The 17702-nt window shown below is 43.6% G+C and overlaps 1 protein-coding gene across 1 annotated transcript in view; it reads left to right on the forward strand.

Annotated features, from left to right (window-relative positions):
• The window catches only part of CHL1 (cell adhesion molecule L1-like), a 103286-nt gene that overhangs the window by 35847 nt on the left and 49737 nt on the right, over positions 1 to 17702 (forward strand). The window contains exons 7-9 of the mRNA XM_015417005.1: positions 11600 to 11731; positions 13736 to 13876; positions 15545 to 15656. Coding sequence (XP_015272491.1) covers positions 11600 to 11731; positions 13736 to 13876; positions 15545 to 15656 — 385 coding nt within the window. The remainder of the gene's footprint in view (positions 1 to 11599; positions 11732 to 13735; positions 13877 to 15544; positions 15657 to 17702) is intronic.

Genomic DNA, 17702 nt, shown 5'->3' on the forward strand with positions numbered 1-17702 from the left:
TGCTCTTTTGTCTGATCTTAACCCCTGATTCCTTAGTCCAGTACCATGTTCTTTTTCTTCTTACAGATCTTTTTTCCCTGGTAGAATGTCCTCATTTTTCCCTTTGTGCCTCAGCAAATCAACAGTATAGGTTCTATGTCAATTGTATGTATAACTGGCATGCTTAGTACATTTAAATATTAGATAAATCATGTTGGAAAACTGTACAACAGACGAAACAAATCTGCAAAACTAACACTAAAAATAAGTTTAAAACCTCATCTACCATTCCAATGTATTTGAAAAAGTGTGCCTTGAATAAACCTTTGTTGGTCTTGAAGGTGCCACTGGACTCTAAATTTGTTAAGCTAGCAAATAATTGCTCCACCCTGCTACCTGTATATGGATTGGTAGACATCTATGATTATTGCTAGAGCCAGCTTGGTGTATCGGTTAAGAGCCGCGGACTCTAATCTGGAGAACTGGGGTTGATTCCCCACTCCTCCACATGAAGCCAGCTAGGTGACCTTGGGTCAGTCACAGTTCTCGCAGAGCTCTCTCAGCCCCACCTACCTCACAGGGTGTCTGTTGTGAGAGGAAAGGAAGGCGATTGTAAGCCACTTTTAGTCTCCTTTGGGTAGTGAAGAGCGGGGTATAAAAACCAACTCTTCTTCCTCCTCCTCCTCCTTGATTATTGTTTCTCAAGCACTCTTAGGTTACCTGAAGGCCAACCTGAAAGTTCCATGAAGCTCCATGGAATATACCCTAATAGTTTGTCGAATGATAAGTGTCTGCCACCAGCAGCCAAGTATAGGCAGATGGAAAGGGGAATTGGTAGCCATTTCCCTCTATTTGTTGTTGTTCAGTCGCACAGTCGAGTCCGACTCTTCGCGACCCCATGGACCAGCTCCCGCCAGGCCCTCCTGTCTTCCGCAGTCCTCCGAAGTTGGCTCAATTTCATGTTCGTTGCATCGATGACACTGTCTAACCATCTCATCCTTTGCCGTCCCCGTCTTCTTTGACCTTCAATCTTTCCCAGCATCAGGGTCTTCTCCAGTGAGTGCTCCCTTCTCATTTGGTGGCCAAAGTATTTGAGCTTCAGTTTCATTATCTGGCCTTCCAGGGAACAGTCAGGGTTGATTTCTTTGAGGATTGACGGATTTGTTCTTCTTGCAGTCCAAGGGACTCTCAAGAGTCTTCTCCAGCACCATAGTTCAAAAGAATCTATTCTTCGGCACTCGGCCTTCCTTATCGTCCAACTCTCGCAGCCATACATGACTACTGGGAATACCATTGCTTTGACCATGCGGACTTTTGTTGGCAGGGTGATGTCTCTACTTTTTATCATGCTGTTTAGGTTCGCCATCGCTTTCCTCCCAAGAAGCAGGCGTCTTTTAATTTCTTTAAAAAAAAAAAAATCGTTTATTTTCATTTTACATTAAAAAAAAAAGAAAGTATCATAACAAACATAGTATCCTCTCGGAGTCTTATTCATCTTGTTTTAACCATTCGTACAAACGCTTCCATCTTTTTTCAAACACTTTATCATCCTTCCCTTTAAGTATTAAGCTTAACTTATCTATTTCTGCCATTTCCAATAATTTACACACTAGATCTTCTTTCTTTGGGATATAGTCCTGTTTCCAAAACTTTGCTAGCAAAATTCTTGCAGTAGTAAGTATTATTACAATAATATATTTATCTTTCCACCTGTAGGCCTCTGGTAACATATTTAACAGCATTATTTCCGGAGTTAGCTGGATTTTTATGTTTGTTAGCTTCCAGATTATGTCCTGTATCATTATCCAAAATTTTTAATTTCATGGCTGCAGTCACAGTCTGCGGTGATCTGGGATCCCAGGAACGTGAAGTCTGTCACTACTGTAGAGGAAGTACTCATTTGCCAGATCTGTTTTGCTACAGGAAGAAAACCTGATAGTACAAACATTACTATTCCAATATTTACAGGATGGAAATGAAGACTGAAAAAATAGGGCATACCCAGAGCATTCATGGCTAAGTAGGAATTTGAAACATGATCTATTTGATCACTGGAACAGAGGAGGAAACCAAAGGAAAAGGAACATGTATTTCTAGTACAGAACTGAGAATCTCTTCTTTGCAAGCCTCCTTGAGAAGAAAGTGCCTGTTTGCATTCCACTTGATATGCCACAGAAGAGGCAGATTGGCTGATGATTTCCTGAGCCAAGGATATAGGAAGTTGAGAACAGCAAGGGAGTAAAATAAAGCAAACGAGGATTGCTAGATTCAACAGACTGCAACAAGGGTGATTTCCATATGGGGACAGGCTTGTGTGATATCCGTATTGCTGAGGCACCTGCTGATAACAGCACAGTGGCAGCAGTGCTTCCATATCCTCACCCCCCCCCCCCAAGTTTCCCTGTCCTGATCTCCCCACAGTGGCCATTCCCTTCCCCCAGCCAGTTTGGTGTAGCGGTTAAGAATGCGGACTCTAATCTGGGAGAACCGGGTTTGATTCCACATGCAGCTGCTGGTGTTACCTTGGGTCAGTCACAAGTTCTTTCAGAGCTGTTCTCTCATGGGAAATTCTCAAAAGAGCTCTTGCAGCCCCACCTACCTCACAGGGTGTCTGTTGTGGGAAAGGGAAGGGAAGGAGATTATAAGAGACCCCTTTGGGTAGTGAAGGGTGGGGTATAAATCCAATTTCTTCTTCTAAATCAGCAACTGAATATCGTTAGATTGCTATCACATTATAACAATATGCATAATGGGTTCTATGAATTTCAAGACCCCCCCCCCCGGCCCATTGTCAACAAAACGGGCCACAGTCATGTTTTTAAAAAATGAAAGCTGGGAATTTGGAGAACCTGTTATACATTTTCTTGTAACATTGTAGTGATAGAATGGTGCTGATTTTTTAAACAAACAGGTCTCCTGGTGGCAGAAGAAGGAAGTGGCCTCCGTGGGGAGAGTGTCAGGGAAAATGGCTGCTACCTGGGCAGGAAAGTCCTGGTTTTCCCACCCACCCATGCAGCAGCTATTCAGTCTATACTGGGATCTTGTCTAAAATGCTGCAGTAAAGTAAGTTTGCAGAAAAAATGAGACGACCCTAGGAGGTGTATCATAATGCTGTAGGAAAGCAGGAAAAGGACCCACTCCCCAGGGCAGATAACCTGTGGAGACATGGCCGAGCTTTGCTTGGTGCTGCTTAGTATGACAGGAAAAGCTCTGCCTTTTGCAAATCCCCTCTCTAAAAAGCTACAAGTTGAGCAAACTTCAGAGGACGGCGGAAGACCGGAAGGCCTGGCTTGATCTGGTCCATGGGGTCGCGAGAGTCGGACTCGACTGTGCGACTGAACAACCACAACAACAAAAAGCTACAAAAGATACAGGGATGATGTCCAGAACGTTATTTATATGCCTTAGAAAGGGGAGCCTCATGGTTTTCTTAATGTGATCCTTTTAAATACATTTTAAAAACCTAAACTGGGACTCTCCCACCGATGAGCAATGCAATCAGTGCTATACAAGTGGATCACATTGTCAGCTAGGAACACTGAGCCAATTCGAGTAGTAGGTAGTAGATCATACCACTGCCTCTTGGCCTGCCATGAACACAGTGAAGTCCACACTATGTCTGATACGATTAAATTAGACCCCAGATGGGGATACCCAAAAGGTATAATTTAACAGCAACACCTACCCAGGGTATGAGAGCATTAGGATTATGGATTAAAGCTGCATAAGGGAGAGGGGGTGACTCTTTGCCTCTGTGCTGTTTACCCAATCGGAAACTGTGGGGAGGATTTGTTTTTCCTGGCAGAGGAAAAAGTAAATATCCCGTTGTACCTATGTCTCCTCATGCCAAGCTTTATAGCAGCTGGGAGATGGGGTGGGAATATATCTAACTGAAGGGATGGTATGGGGGAAGTGTTAAACTTCATTTCCCATTAGTATAGTTCTAATTCATATCCTCCTGTCCCTGTAGAAGCTCTTTGCAGGTGAATACCCCATCTGGGGATTCAGCCATGTGTAGTTTGGTCCTAATACCCAATCTAGGCCCCTACCACACGGGGGGAAATTGATGCGGCCAAAGTGCGGCTCCCGTGAGCTGCCGCGCAGTTGCTCCCCGGCATGATCAGATGCCACAGAAGGGAAAGCCTTGGAAGGGAGCGCGAGGCAGCCGGCTGCGCATGTGTGCGCATGCACAGTTCGGCTGAGAGCCTCGAATGCTCCTGAAGACGGGCAATCCGACGGCCGCGCTTGCTGCGGCGTTTCCGGTTGGTGTTCCTTTTTGTTGGTTTTTTTTACTGCGCGGTTTAGGCCTGAAGGGATGGATTGGGGACGGGTGCACACCGATTTCCAGATGTTGCGGTGTGATCACGCCCGTTTGCTGCGCCCCCAATCCATCCCTCTTCCTGGCCAAAACCTCCCGTGTGATCGGGGCCTAGTCTTCTCATGGAGGAGCTTACTCTTGTATTGGCCACTCTCATCAAGTAAAACCACTGCCCACTTTAAGAACCATTACAGTTAGGGTTGCCAAATACCTTTTGCCAAATACATAGAGTTTTCCCCTCAGATGGCTGTGGCCCTGCCCCCAGCGTGTCCGGCATCAGCACGTCAGATCTGGCTGACGTGCACGCCGGGGTGGGGTTTTCCCCGGGGCCCGATTCCGCGGCGGCGGAGGAAATCGGGCCTCCAAAGCGGGGGGAAATCCACCCCCCGGGGGGAATTGGCAGCCCTAGTTACAGTCTGAGTCTGTTTTGAGATTCATGAAGATTGTTTTAACTCTTTTTCTGTAGAATCAGGAATAATGACGTGTCTATTTTCAATCATCTCCCTTTAAATTTATATGACACACCGCCGGCCATTGTGCACACTATGCAGAGCCCAACCAACGAGTGCCACATTGTTGCCACCGTGTGTTTGCGCTGAAACATTGTATTTTTTTCAGTGTCCACTTGCAGATGTGTATATGCACAGATCTGGTTGCCAAGCAAACTACCTCGAATGATGACTTCAGTGACTCTGACACCACCATGTGGAAAGTGAATGATGCTTGGGCTGAAATCTTGACTGACTAAGCTGGAGTGCATTTAGCTCCAGGTGGTTTAGTCCTACTGAAATCAATAGGGATGTGCCTTTCATGTAGTAAGAACCCCATTAATGTCTGGCCCTTGTGTAGATATACAAGACAAGGTGATGGTTAACGGGAAGCTTCCTATCTATCAGAGGAGCTAAGAACTCTCGCTGCTCTTTAGATTAATCCTCTTATATCTTTATGCCCTTGAGCTGCAAAACAAGGCTAGAGATTTTAAACTATGGAGTGTTTCTTACAACTGCTTTTCTTAAAACAATGTAAGTATATTAATTTTTTTCATCAAATCTTCCTCTGGTCTTATACCAAGTGGCCAACATTAAACTATCCAGAAAGCATAGACCCCCAGAATAATGAAAAAGAAGAAGCATCTATCTAAGTTTGGCTATCTTGGAAAGTAATAAATGGGTTAGTAAGTAACTATCATTCCTGATTCAGGAGACTGTCCACTACAAAAGATGCCCAGCAGATCCCTGGTCAATTCTTGAAGGCATCTAAGGACTGGGATTCCAAAGCCTTTTGAAGCATGTAGGCTCCCTTGCTTCCATTACTGTTCTCATCCAAAAAAACCCTCTTCATGGTACTTAACCAAAACTGTCCTTTATATTGCTTAAAGTCATTGCTGCTTGCCATGTTCTTGGCAGATACTGTGAAAAATATATTCCTGTTTCTCTTACATTTTTTAAAATCATGATAAGGAAGATTAAACATTTTAAAGAAAAGTATTCAGATGAGGTATGATCCTGAGATATCTAAATTAGGTTCCCCTCCCCAATCTATTTTCCAGTCTATTTGGTAAGATCCAAATAGAGATCAGTGTGTCCCTGAACTAGGGTTGCCAGCTCTGGACCGGGAAATACCGGGAGAATTGGGGGGGGGGACCTGAGGAGGGTGGGGTTTGGGGAGGGGAGGGACTTCAATGGAGGATAATCCCATAGAGTCTACCTTCCCAAGCAGCCATTTTTTCCCCAAGTGAACTGATCTCTGTCACCTGGAGATCAGTTGTAATCCCAGGAGATCTCCAGCTACCACGTGGAGGTTGGCAACTCTACCTTGTACTCCTGTTCAGATCCCATCCATTTTCAAGGACTGGGGGCTCTCCCAATGGATCATGCCCTGGTTTGTTAATGCTCCTAATGGGAGTGTTGCTTTCTTTGGGGGAGAAGGTTGAAAATAATATTTGATTCTGTATGTCCCATTTGAGAAATATAGTTTGATAAATCCACTATTTGGATTGTGGTTTAAGGATGTTTCATTGCAAACATACACAAATCGCTTGTGGGAGACTATGTAACCCACCCCCCAAACTTTACTGTCTGTGTTCAGGAGGCCCAGAATTAAAATGCTTGAAGACCACCACAGACATCAGCCTGTACACTGCAGTCATTCCAGTGTAATTGCCAATACAGATCATTTTGCCTTTTGCATTTGAGGTGTGAATAATAGGATTTCTCATGTGGTGTCGGATGAGCTGAAAATGAAACAACTACTTTTTAGGTAAAGCACCGGGCTGTCATAGTCAAGTTTCTGAAATAATCTGAGTTTGCCATCTGCTGGCAAACTGGTGTAAAAGCATCACTGCATGTATATGGCCTCTGCCTATTTATTTACACAGGTTACATTTCCCTGTCTCAATGGGTTATATGTTCCTTATTTTCATTTTTATGGATTTTCATTGAATTTGACATTGCAATCTTTCCCCCTTGCTTTCTCCTTACATACTCCATTATTCTTTACTCTCTCCTCAATGTGATCTTTTAGTGAGGCTTCCAAACTCCTTGGCTCTGGCTTCAGTAATTTGTAATGATTCTACTGTCCTCCCTGGTAGTGTTATCTCAGATAGAACTGAACTTTCTTGCAGTGCTCATTTCTGTTGAGGTGAGCAATCCCTTTATGCCCATACTAGGAAAAAGGCCCGTTGTGGAAATAAATACAACGGCCTCTAGAAAGAGGCTCTGGGCGGGTGCCCCAGCCTTAGACACTCAGTGTCAATTTGCTGTGGCGACCTCAGCAGGGTCTAATGACACTGAGTCCACCATTTTCTCCAGAGGAACTGATCTCTGCTACCTAAAGAACAGTTGTAATTTTCAGTGATCTCCAGCCCTCACCTGGAGATTGGCAACGATGGTTCCCCAGAAGGGAATAGTTGGTTTGGAGGGTGGAGTCTATGGCTTTATACCTGTCCGAAGTCCCACACCTCCTGAAACCTCACCCTCTCCAGGCTCCATCCCTCACATCTCCAGGAATTTACCACCTGGAGTTGGCAACTCTATCTCCTTCCCAGCCAATCATCAACCTACCTTTATTTCCCCCTCACTCTTCAGCTTTCCACCCCCATCACACCTGCAGCCTCTCCTGTGCTCTGAAGCCCGGACTGCTACGTCACATTGACTGTCATATGGGGGCCACCTCAGCAGTATATAAGGATACAGAGCCCACCATTTTCTCCAGGGGAACTGATCTCTGCCATCTGGAAAGCAGTTGTAATTCTGAGTGATCTCCAGCCCTCACCTGGAGATTAGACACATTTTACCTCAGAACAGCAAACTGTTTAGAATGTTAGAGGCAAAAGCCAATCAAATTGCATATGCAAACGACCTCTGTGTTCCGAGGCAAAGGCCAATGAGGCTGCATATGCAAATAACCTCTGTGTTCTGACTGGCTATGGGAGGGAGAGGAACAGCAAAATGCTTAGAATGTTGGATGCAGGACTCAGGCAAAGCAGCCAGTGGATAGGGAGACCCTCTTAATGACAGATCAGATAGCGAACTGATTTTGGAGCGTGTGGAATTTTCTAGAGAAGTGCCACCACCATTTGGCTTTTATTTATAAGGGAGATTGATTATGTTGTTAGTAGTTTACAACAAGCAGCATTTTGAATGCATTTGTACGTGAGCATTAGTGTTTCCAGCAACTTTGAGAAAAGGGTCCCTTTATCAGAGACTTCATTAGATGTTATTTACCCAGTGATGTTACTTACTTCCATGACATTAAAAACTTCACCTGCCCATTACAAGATAGGAAGCATCTCTTAAAAGGACAGTCAGTCCGTCCGTCCATCCATCCATCCATCCATCCATCCATCCATCCATCCATCCATCCAAAACATTTTATGTCACCTTTCCATCCTGTCAGGGTCCACAACATGAAAACATTTTAAACCATTAAAATACAGTTAAAATTATAAAATTCAACTAAACCCGTGTAATTACACAGCACTAGAAAAAGGGAAAATACCGTTATTGGCAGTATGCCAGATGAAACAAAAAGGTCTTGACCTGTAGGCAAATGACACCGATAGAGGGAGACAGATAAATCTCCCTGAGATGGGAATTCCAAAGTTTTGGGACCATGGCAGAGAAGATCCTGTATTCGGTTGCCTCCTGTCTAACCTCCAAAGCAGGGCCTCTGGGGATAACCAGAGTGAGCGGGTAGGTTTGTAAAGGGGAAGGCAATCCATAATTTATGTTGGTCCCAGAATCCTGTCTCACACAGTGGCCATCCAGTTACTGTGGTCAAGGTCTTCTTCTGATGTTGCCTCCTAGCATTGATATTTAGAGGTTTATTGCCCTTGAATGTGGAGATTCCCTTTAGACAGCATGGGTAGGAGTCTCTGATAGACCATGAATCTGTCTAATCCTTATTGATGCCTACATCACTGCATTCTCTGGCAGCAAATTTCACATTTTAATCATTCATTGCATAAAGAAGTGTTTCCTTTTTTCCATCCTGAATATACTGTCCATCAACTTCATTGGATGTTCCCTCATTCTAGTATTTTGGGAGGAGAAAAAGTTCTCTTCGTCCATTCTCTCCACCTCTGTGTATAATATTTATAAACTTCTACCATGTTTCTTCTTAGTTATCTCTTTTCTTAATGCAAAAGTCATGGACTCTTCAGCCTTTCATTGTAGGAAAGGTGCTCCAACCTTTAATCATTTTGGTTGCCGCCTTCTGTACTTTTTTCTGCTCTGCAATACGCTTTTTGAGATACAGTAACCAGAACTGCACATAGATTTACGCAAGAAAGACAGCATGGTGTAGTGGTCCTCTAATCTGGGGAACTTGATTTGATTCCCCACTCCTCCACATGAAACCTGCTGGGTGACCTTGGGCCAGTCACAGTTCTCTCAGAGCTCTTGCAGCCCCACCTACCTTCCAAGGTGCCTGTTGTGGCAAGAGGAAGGGAAGGTGATTGTAAGCGGCTTTGAAATTCTTTAAAGTAGAGAAAAGCAGGGTATAAAAACCTAGTCTTCTTCTTCTTCATTGTAATATTGAAGTTCCTATCACCCAGGAATTCATGCTGTGGTGGATTAGGTAGTGCATTGGCTTTGCATGAATATATGCATGCATTCATTTATACCCCACTTTTTTCCCCAGTTGGGATTCAAGGTGGCTTAGAACATTGTTCTCCTCTCATCCATTCTCTGTGAACAACAACCCTGTGAAGCAACCCAGGCTGAGTGTTTGTGATAGGTCCAAGGTAGATTTGGGGATTTGAACCCAGGTCCACACTCTATCCCCCTATACCATACTGGCTCTCACTAGTGTTATATACAGGTATGACAAGGCTGCAAACAGAACTCGTGGTGTGTTTAAAGATTCATCTCATAAGAACATAAGAAAAGCCAATGTTGGATCAGGCCAATGGCCCATCCAGTCTAACCCTCTGTCACACAGTGACCAAAAATACCAGGTGCCATCAGGAGGTCCACCAGTAGGGCCAGGACACCAGAAGACCTTCCACTGTTGCCCCCCCCCCAAGCACCAAGAATACAGAGCATCACTTGCCCCAGTCTGAGAGTTCCTATCTATACCTTGTGGCTAATAGCCACTGATGGACTTCTGCTCCATATGCTTATCTAATTCCCTCTTGAAGCTGTCCATGCTTCTAGCCGCAACCACCTCCTGTGGCAGTGAATTCCATGTGTTAATCACTCTTTGGGTGAAGAAGTACTTCCTTTTATCTGTTCTAACCCAACTGCTCAGCAATTTCATTGAGTGCCCACAAGTTCTTGTATTGTGAGAAAGGGAGAAAAGTACTTCTTTCTCTATCTGCTCTATCCCATGCAGAATCTTCTAAACCTTGATCATGTCACCCCTCAGCCATTGTTTCTCCAAGCTAAAGAGCCCCAAGCGCTTTAACCTTACTTCATAGGGAAAGTGTTCCAACCCTTTTATCATTCGAGTTGCCCTTTTCTGCACTTTTCCCAAAGCTATAATGTCCTTTTTGAGGTGTGGTGACCAGAACTGTACACAGGATTCCAAATGAGGTAGCACCAACAATTTATACAGGGGCATTATGATAGTGGCTGATTTGTTTTCAATTCCCTTCCTAATAATCCCCAGCATAGTGTTGGCCTTTTTTATTGCAGTCGCACACTGTCTCGATATTTTCATTGAGTTATCTACTATGACTCCAAGATCTCTCTCTTGGTCAGTCTCCACCAGTTCGGGCCCCATCAATGTGTATTTATATTTAGGATTTTTGGCTCCAATGTACATCACTTTGCACTTGGCCACATTGAACCCCATTTGCCACATTGATGTCCACTCGTTCAGCCTCAACAGATCCCTCTGGAGCACCTCACAGTCCTCCCTGGTTCTCACCACCCTGCACAATTTCATGTCATCTGCAAATTTAGCCACTTCACTGCTACTCACAATTCCAAATCATTAATAATCTCCTATGGTGGCTTAGGGAAGAGAGAACTGACAAGGAGAAGACAGGAATCTTTTCAAGAATTGCACTGAAACTCATAATTGCCTGTCAAACATTTTTGGGTATTCAACAGGGATACTTGCAAAAATACAAGCAGTTTTGGAGATAGGCATGCCCAGGGGTCTTGTAGAAAAAGAGCTGCCGGAGCTCATTAGCATAACTCATTAGCATAACTCATTTGCATATGCCACGCCCCCTGACATCACCGGAAGTGACAGAAGGCCACACCCCCTGACATCACCGGAAGTGTGTCAGAAGGCCCGGCTACTTACCCTCCTGCTTCGTCCTCATTCCCGAACGAAATGAGGATCGAATCAGAGGGCGGGGTGAAGAAGGGAGCGGGGCTTCACCACGTGACCGCCCCGCTCCCTAGAGGTTCTCTTCCGGAGCTCCATACCTGAGAGCTCCCCCCCGACTAGAGCCCTGGGCATGCCCCCCCCCCATGATAGTTATTTTCTCTGGTTCCTGAATTTTCTTCTCTTAATATATGTCTTTTCTGCTTCTTTTCATTTTTTTTTAGTCATGTAACCTTCTTAATAGATTCTTGTCATTAGGATTGCCAGGTCTGGCAAGTTTGGGGGGTGGAGCACAATGCACAGCCATCATGAAATATCACTTCTGAGTGAAGAATTGGAAGTGATGTCAGTACATGGAGTGATGATCTAGGTAGGGACCATAGAGATCAGGGGAATTGCTAGAGAGTCACTTGATGTCTTGATGTGTTTTAATTATAGCCGCTTTTTAAAATACAATGTCACGATGATAATGTAACTTCATTCTTGTTTCTCACTTGTACCTGATTGTTTTTCTCTCAACAGAGCCACCTTCATGGGTAGAGAAACCTCAAAGTGGAGTTTTCAGTATCGGTGAAAATCTTGTATTGTTGTGTAAAGCTATTGGAAATCCTGAGCCAACTATAAAGTGGAAACGGAATGGTTTGCCTGTTGGTGGTAAGCATAAGGATGCAAGCATACAATTTCAAACACACCGTATGAAAGCACTAAATAAACACATGCAAAAGAAAAAAAAATATTTGGGTGTTTTTTTTCAAAAGTGGATCAACCAATGAAAATCTTTTTTACCAATAAACCATAGGACAGAAAGTCAATTTTTTAGTCTTTATTAAGAATGATTTACATGGCCTCATTAACTGTGTTCAAATGTTAACATTATTTAACTAATAGTACCGGGTATTTAAACTTCCACTCAGTTGTCTTTTGATCCCTGTTTCTTGTGAGAACTTCATGGCCTTAAAGTAACCTGTGTGTGTTATGTTCCACTGTATCACAAGCATTCACAAAACTTCTGCAGGTTTTTCTAGTTCTCTCTGAGTCTTCTCAAGCTATCTGTTCTGCATAGGTTTTCTTATCCATTTAGCCAATGTAAAGCTGTTACCAGGATAGATCTCTAAACTGAAAGCTGTCAACCACTTTAGATGACAGTTCTTAGCTGCTGCAAGTTAATCACGTCTGCCAGCCTAAGCAACAAATCTGATAACAAACTGGCAGGTGGGGGTGATGACTTCTATAGTCAAGAAAGCTAACACTTAGGCAGAAATCTCTCTTAAAGGAGACCAGTTTCTTGACACAGAATTAGAAGGGATCCTAGAGGCCACCTACTTCAGTGCAGAAATTATTTGACTACAGCACCCCACTCTGCTCAAAGAAGTGCACACCTTTAAAAAATGTTTTAAAATGACTGTTAAAAAGCATTAATAGGAGAAATTCTTGTGGGGCTGTGCCTTTAAGAAAGGGGGGCAGAGTCCCCAAAAGCCCCTCTGAAGCTACGGGTCTGCCCAGTTCAGTGATCTAGCGCAATGCTCTGGATGGATCTGATTTAAAAAGGGGAGGGGGAAACATTGCTTATGTCTTGTAGAGAGGGACTTGCTTGCTTTCAGGGCTGACATAAATAAAAACAAGACAGAGGCTAACTACAGTGCTAACAATCTGCCATCCCCTGAAACGTCATAGGCTGAGTTCAGACTGGCAGTTTGCCCCGAGATGGGCACATGCCAGAAACATTTCACAAATGGATTAAAGGGCCGGTTCACACAGGCACATCTGTCAGGCGTTCCCCAACCGTACTCAACCCGTCTTGTAGCGCTTGCCTCCTGAGTTTAAAAAGTACCTGGTGAAAGTGGTAGCAAACCCTGGAGAGCGTGGTCATCCTGTGTTCATCCCGCACCAACAAAATGTGAATGCCAAAAGCCACAATTTCTTGTGCGCTTATGTGCATATGCGCATATCTCCGGATAATCAAAAAGAAAGCCGTGCCTTACAGCCACGCCTCTGCCAGGGGCAGGCTAACAATGTGAACGCTCCCTTGCGCCTCCTCCCCCGTATGCTCCCACATCAGTCGGTGCAGTGTGACCAGGAATACCCAGAACAAGTTGTTCTGGGTCTTTTTTGCCACAACTCCCTCACGCTTCAAACTGCCAGTCTGTCCTCGGCCATAGAATCATAGAGTTGGAAGGGGCCATACAGACCATCTAGTCCAGCCCCCTGCCCAATGCAGGACCAGCCAACTAGGGATGCACTCCATACTTCAGAGCACTGATACAAAGAACATACAACAAATGGCCACCATTTAAGGAGGGTTCTACAGTACACAATACTACCATTCTGACTATTTAGACCATGCAGAAGGTTATCATGTTATACCATGCAGAAGGTTATCATGATTGCAAAAGGTGGGAGGTGTTCCAAGGTAAATATAATGGAGTTTAGCCATGTGCCTGCTTTGAAATTCAGGTCTCTGATGCAAGGTTAAGAGAACTTCCTTGGTTCTGTCAAGATGAATTAATGGGATTGTTCAAAGCACAACTATGTTTTGGCTTTAAAATCACGATGCATTGCTAACAAGGATTTTTTTCCCCCCTTGGTGCTTAGATTAGAAAAGTAACAAATTTATACAAGCAATTCCTTAGCCTGTCAACATGTTTTTGACATCTGCAGATATGAAACCCAGCAGGGGTATGGTTACAACAAGGGAAATAAGTATTACCCAACTACAGCTGCAAGACAGTGCAGTGTACCAATGTGAAGCTACCAACAAGCATGGGACAATCCTTGCCACAGCTAATGTGGATGTCCTTGGTAAGTTATTGCTGCTTATTAAAACCATCTACCAAAGAATGGTTTCTCTGCCTGTTTTGATTTCAATGGAACTGAATTGTTTACATAAAAGGCCAGGTAGAATGCTACAAAGTAACCCAGAGGTGGACGAGCATGTTTATTACCGTATACTATATTGTATCAGGAGAGTGAAAAAACATAGTTTTGATTTCAGTTTGATTCTTCTGACACTTTTAAAAGGTTGAGTTCACTAATATCAAGAAATCAGTCCAATGGTCACTACTATTGGCTTTAAAGGGAATCATGTTTCCGTTTTTTTCCCCATGGCCCAAGCTGTGGCTGCTGGACAGGTCAAGTTGGTGGCTATCACAAGGAACAGGGCAGATCACAGCTCCTGCCTGTATTTCCTCTGTCCCATGTTCCTAACAATGCATACAGTCCAGCCTTTCCCCATAACTAGCAGGGCCACTTGTAGACAAGAAAGTCATTCGTGCAAATGTAAGACCTATATTTAAAATCAAATTAGAAAACCCTCCTAGAACCACTGAGATGGTGCAGTGATTGGCAGAAAGTGGAATTAAACTTTGTTGGTCTTAAAGGTGCCCCTGGATTCAAACCTAGTTCTCACATCTGTTAACTCTTACTATCTGTATGCTAATTTGTTGCTATTCACAGGTCTTACCAACTGTTTTAATCCAATCATAGTTATATTTATCACTCAGTTACTTATGCATCTTGATTCTAATTAGCCCTTTCTGGCAACTAACCCCCCCCCCCCTTTTCTACCTATATGTAATAGTTGAGGAAGTCTTGTTTTAATATATTTGAAGAAGTGGGCATGCCCCCAAAAGCTTATACCCAGAATTAAACTGGTTTTAAACTGGACTCAGACCAACACAGCTACTCACCTGAATCTACCATCTGATCCAGATTGTCAAGTGAGAAAGTTTCCAACCACTCCTGAGCTTCAGAAATAATTATGTCTGAATTTGGAATATGGCATGATTTGGGTTGGATCTTCATTAGCCGAATTCTGACAGCTTGCTTATCAGATATATAATCTGAGATTTTTAGCAGTGTAACCGGAGATTTTTACCATTGGCTCCATCCAATTCTTTTATATTTATTTTCTCGCTTATTTTGTTGCATATCCCAATCCATCTTCAAGGGTCTGAATTGTTAACACAAACCGCGGTTTCTGTTAATCAAGAAAAAACAGTCCTTGAGTTGGTTCACTGGAAATTAATGAGGTATCTGCTGCTTAATAGCAATCAAAGGGATAAGGAACCGTTAATGGAGGGTATACAGGAGAGCAAAAACGGGATGGGAATTGCTAACTTAACCTGTATGCAGATGAGTCGGCTGAATGACTTGTAGCACCTAATTTGGTGCTGGCTGTGACACTGACAGTCCACCAGTCCATCAGCAACTACACATCTCCGCAGTGCTAAACTAGATGCCTTATCACTCTGCCCCCATTTCAACAAGGCAACAGGTTGACTGTTTGTTACTGCACAGGTCTTTATAGATATAGGACAACTTGTAGACAACTGTGCCAGCCGGTTCCTAGGCGCAACTCATTTTTACTGGATTGTTTCATAACTGATATTTTCTGATTCCCATGGGATAAAAGATGCTCCTAATATGTGCAGTTCCATCATTGTTGCCAATCTGTGTATGCATTTTCAGACATTACACCAGAATTGCTAACTCCAGATGGTGAAGAGTATGTTGCTGTTGTTGGTTATCCAAGTTACCTGCACTGTCAATATTTTGCCATTCCTACACCGGATGTTACTTGGTAAGATGGCTGCACTTATGTTTAGTTCCTTCTCTTCTTGAGTGATTAATACAAACTTATAAAACATGTTATGAATATAAACCCCTGCTTCCTCTTCTCTGTGAGGCAGATCTTCCCACCAAAACACTGTTCCCCACTCTGACTGAGCAGCCTCTTAGTAGCATATATGAATTATAGAATTATAATTTTCTGCATGTCCCACCCTGTGACAGAGAAGTTATTTAGCTTTTTTATTATTGCTGCCTGAAAAGATACGTGTTGCATTAAAAAAAACCCATAACCTGCACTGACATAAGATTGTGTATCTATTCAAAATGACTGTCAATAAGATGGCATTATAATGAGTATGGACATGCTTTGCCTTTTAGAGATCTGAAATTATTTTAGTGGTGGAAGGTTAATGAAGCCACACATTGCTTGATAGCGGTGGAAATGACAAGATTGCCAGGAGCTGGTTTCTTTTTCCTCTCTCTTCAGGAAGGCAAAGGTCAACAGAGCTCAGTTTGCTAGGAGACTTTTCTTGCTGTGCAGCAATTTAGCTAGATTACGGTAAAGCAAATGTTATTTTTGAGAACTCACCTCCTCCCATAAGGATTCTTCTAGAGACATGCATGGTTTTTTTTCTTTCTTTGGTTTTGTTATTAATTCCAAATGGGACTGTTTCGGTATTGGATTATTTCATATGGTTTTGTTTCATTATTGTTGTTTTGTTTCCATAACTCTAGTTGGTACCAGCAGGGGAAGGCAACTGTGCAGTCAGGCAGCAGTAAGAGGACATTGAGGTAGATTTGCCTGGTTGGGAGATAAGGTTTGGAGAGCAGCAGGCAAGCTGGGGAATTCAGACTACAAGGGAATATCTGGCACAGCAGGGCAGGCATTGGGAGGAGAGAGGAAAGTAAACTTCCACTCCATATCCTTCAGGATTTGAATACCTCACATATATATGTAATCCTAGTGGCTACAGCTCGCAGTCAATCGAGAAAGCCCAGAGCCTCTCTCTCCCCTTCCCCTTAGGAGACACTGTGCTCTCTCTGTGCCTTTTATTAGGAAAACACTGGCTGCCTTGCTGCCGTCACACACACTAAATAATCCACTTTCAATCTACTTTCCAACTGGATTTTACTGTGTGAACTGGCAAAATCCAGATGGAAAGTGGATTGAAAGTGGATTATTTAGTGTATGTGACCCCAGCCAAAGTCAAACCAATAGAGGCAGAGACTGCAATAACAAAAGAAACCAGAAGACAACAAAAGACAATCATTTTTTTACAGGCCATTTAGATGGGGAATTTGTTTCATATTCATATGAATTATGATAATTAACACCCAGTTTTGTCGTTATAATTAATAACTAAATAAATGCTCAAGTTCATGTTCTTCACCTGGATAAGGAGTTTTGCGATAGAGCTTAACTCACTTGCTCCACAGGGAAATGTTCTGCATCCATACTAAGACATTTTTTTCTTGCTGTTCTCTAATCTCCCATCTAATTTCCTGGTCTGCAGAAGGCAAGAGAAGCAGCGCCTGGCCTGCTTGAGGCCCAATTGAAGTGAGTAAAGCAGCACACAGCCAGTTGGTTAGGCAGGCTGCTGCTTTTGGCTTCCTTCCATCCCCCCTTTGAGAGAGAGAGGCAGGGTCAGACAGACTGTGGCAAGGCCAGGGCAGGCTGGGAGAGGACCCCTCTCTCCAGGTTTTTCACTCCCAGTCCACCCCTGCTCAAAGGGTTGTTCTGAGGATAAAAAGGACAGGAGAATGAAGTAAGATCAGGGGAGAGGCCTCAGCTGAATAGAATGCCATAGAACCTACCCTCCAAAGCAGTTATTTTCTCTGGAGGGGGGAGATCTGTTGTCTGGAGTTCAGTTGTGATACCTGGCAATCTTCAGGCTCCACCTGGAGGTTGGCTACCCTAGGTGTAGCAGTTAGCACTTCAGAGCAGGGTCTGCCAGACCAAGGTTCTCACTGTGGAAATTGAGTGGGTGATTTCAGACCAGTCTCAGACTTTCAGCGTAACCTATCTCACAGGGTTGTTGTGCAGACCAAAGGGGGG

Source organism: Gekko japonicus, unplaced genomic scaffold, assembly GCF_001447785.1.
Source record: "Gekko japonicus isolate JY-2015 unplaced genomic scaffold, Gekko_japonicus_V1.1 scaffold3295, whole genome shotgun sequence".
In the NCBI taxonomy this organism is placed as follows: domain Eukaryota; kingdom Metazoa; phylum Chordata; class Lepidosauria; order Squamata; family Gekkonidae; genus Gekko; species Gekko japonicus.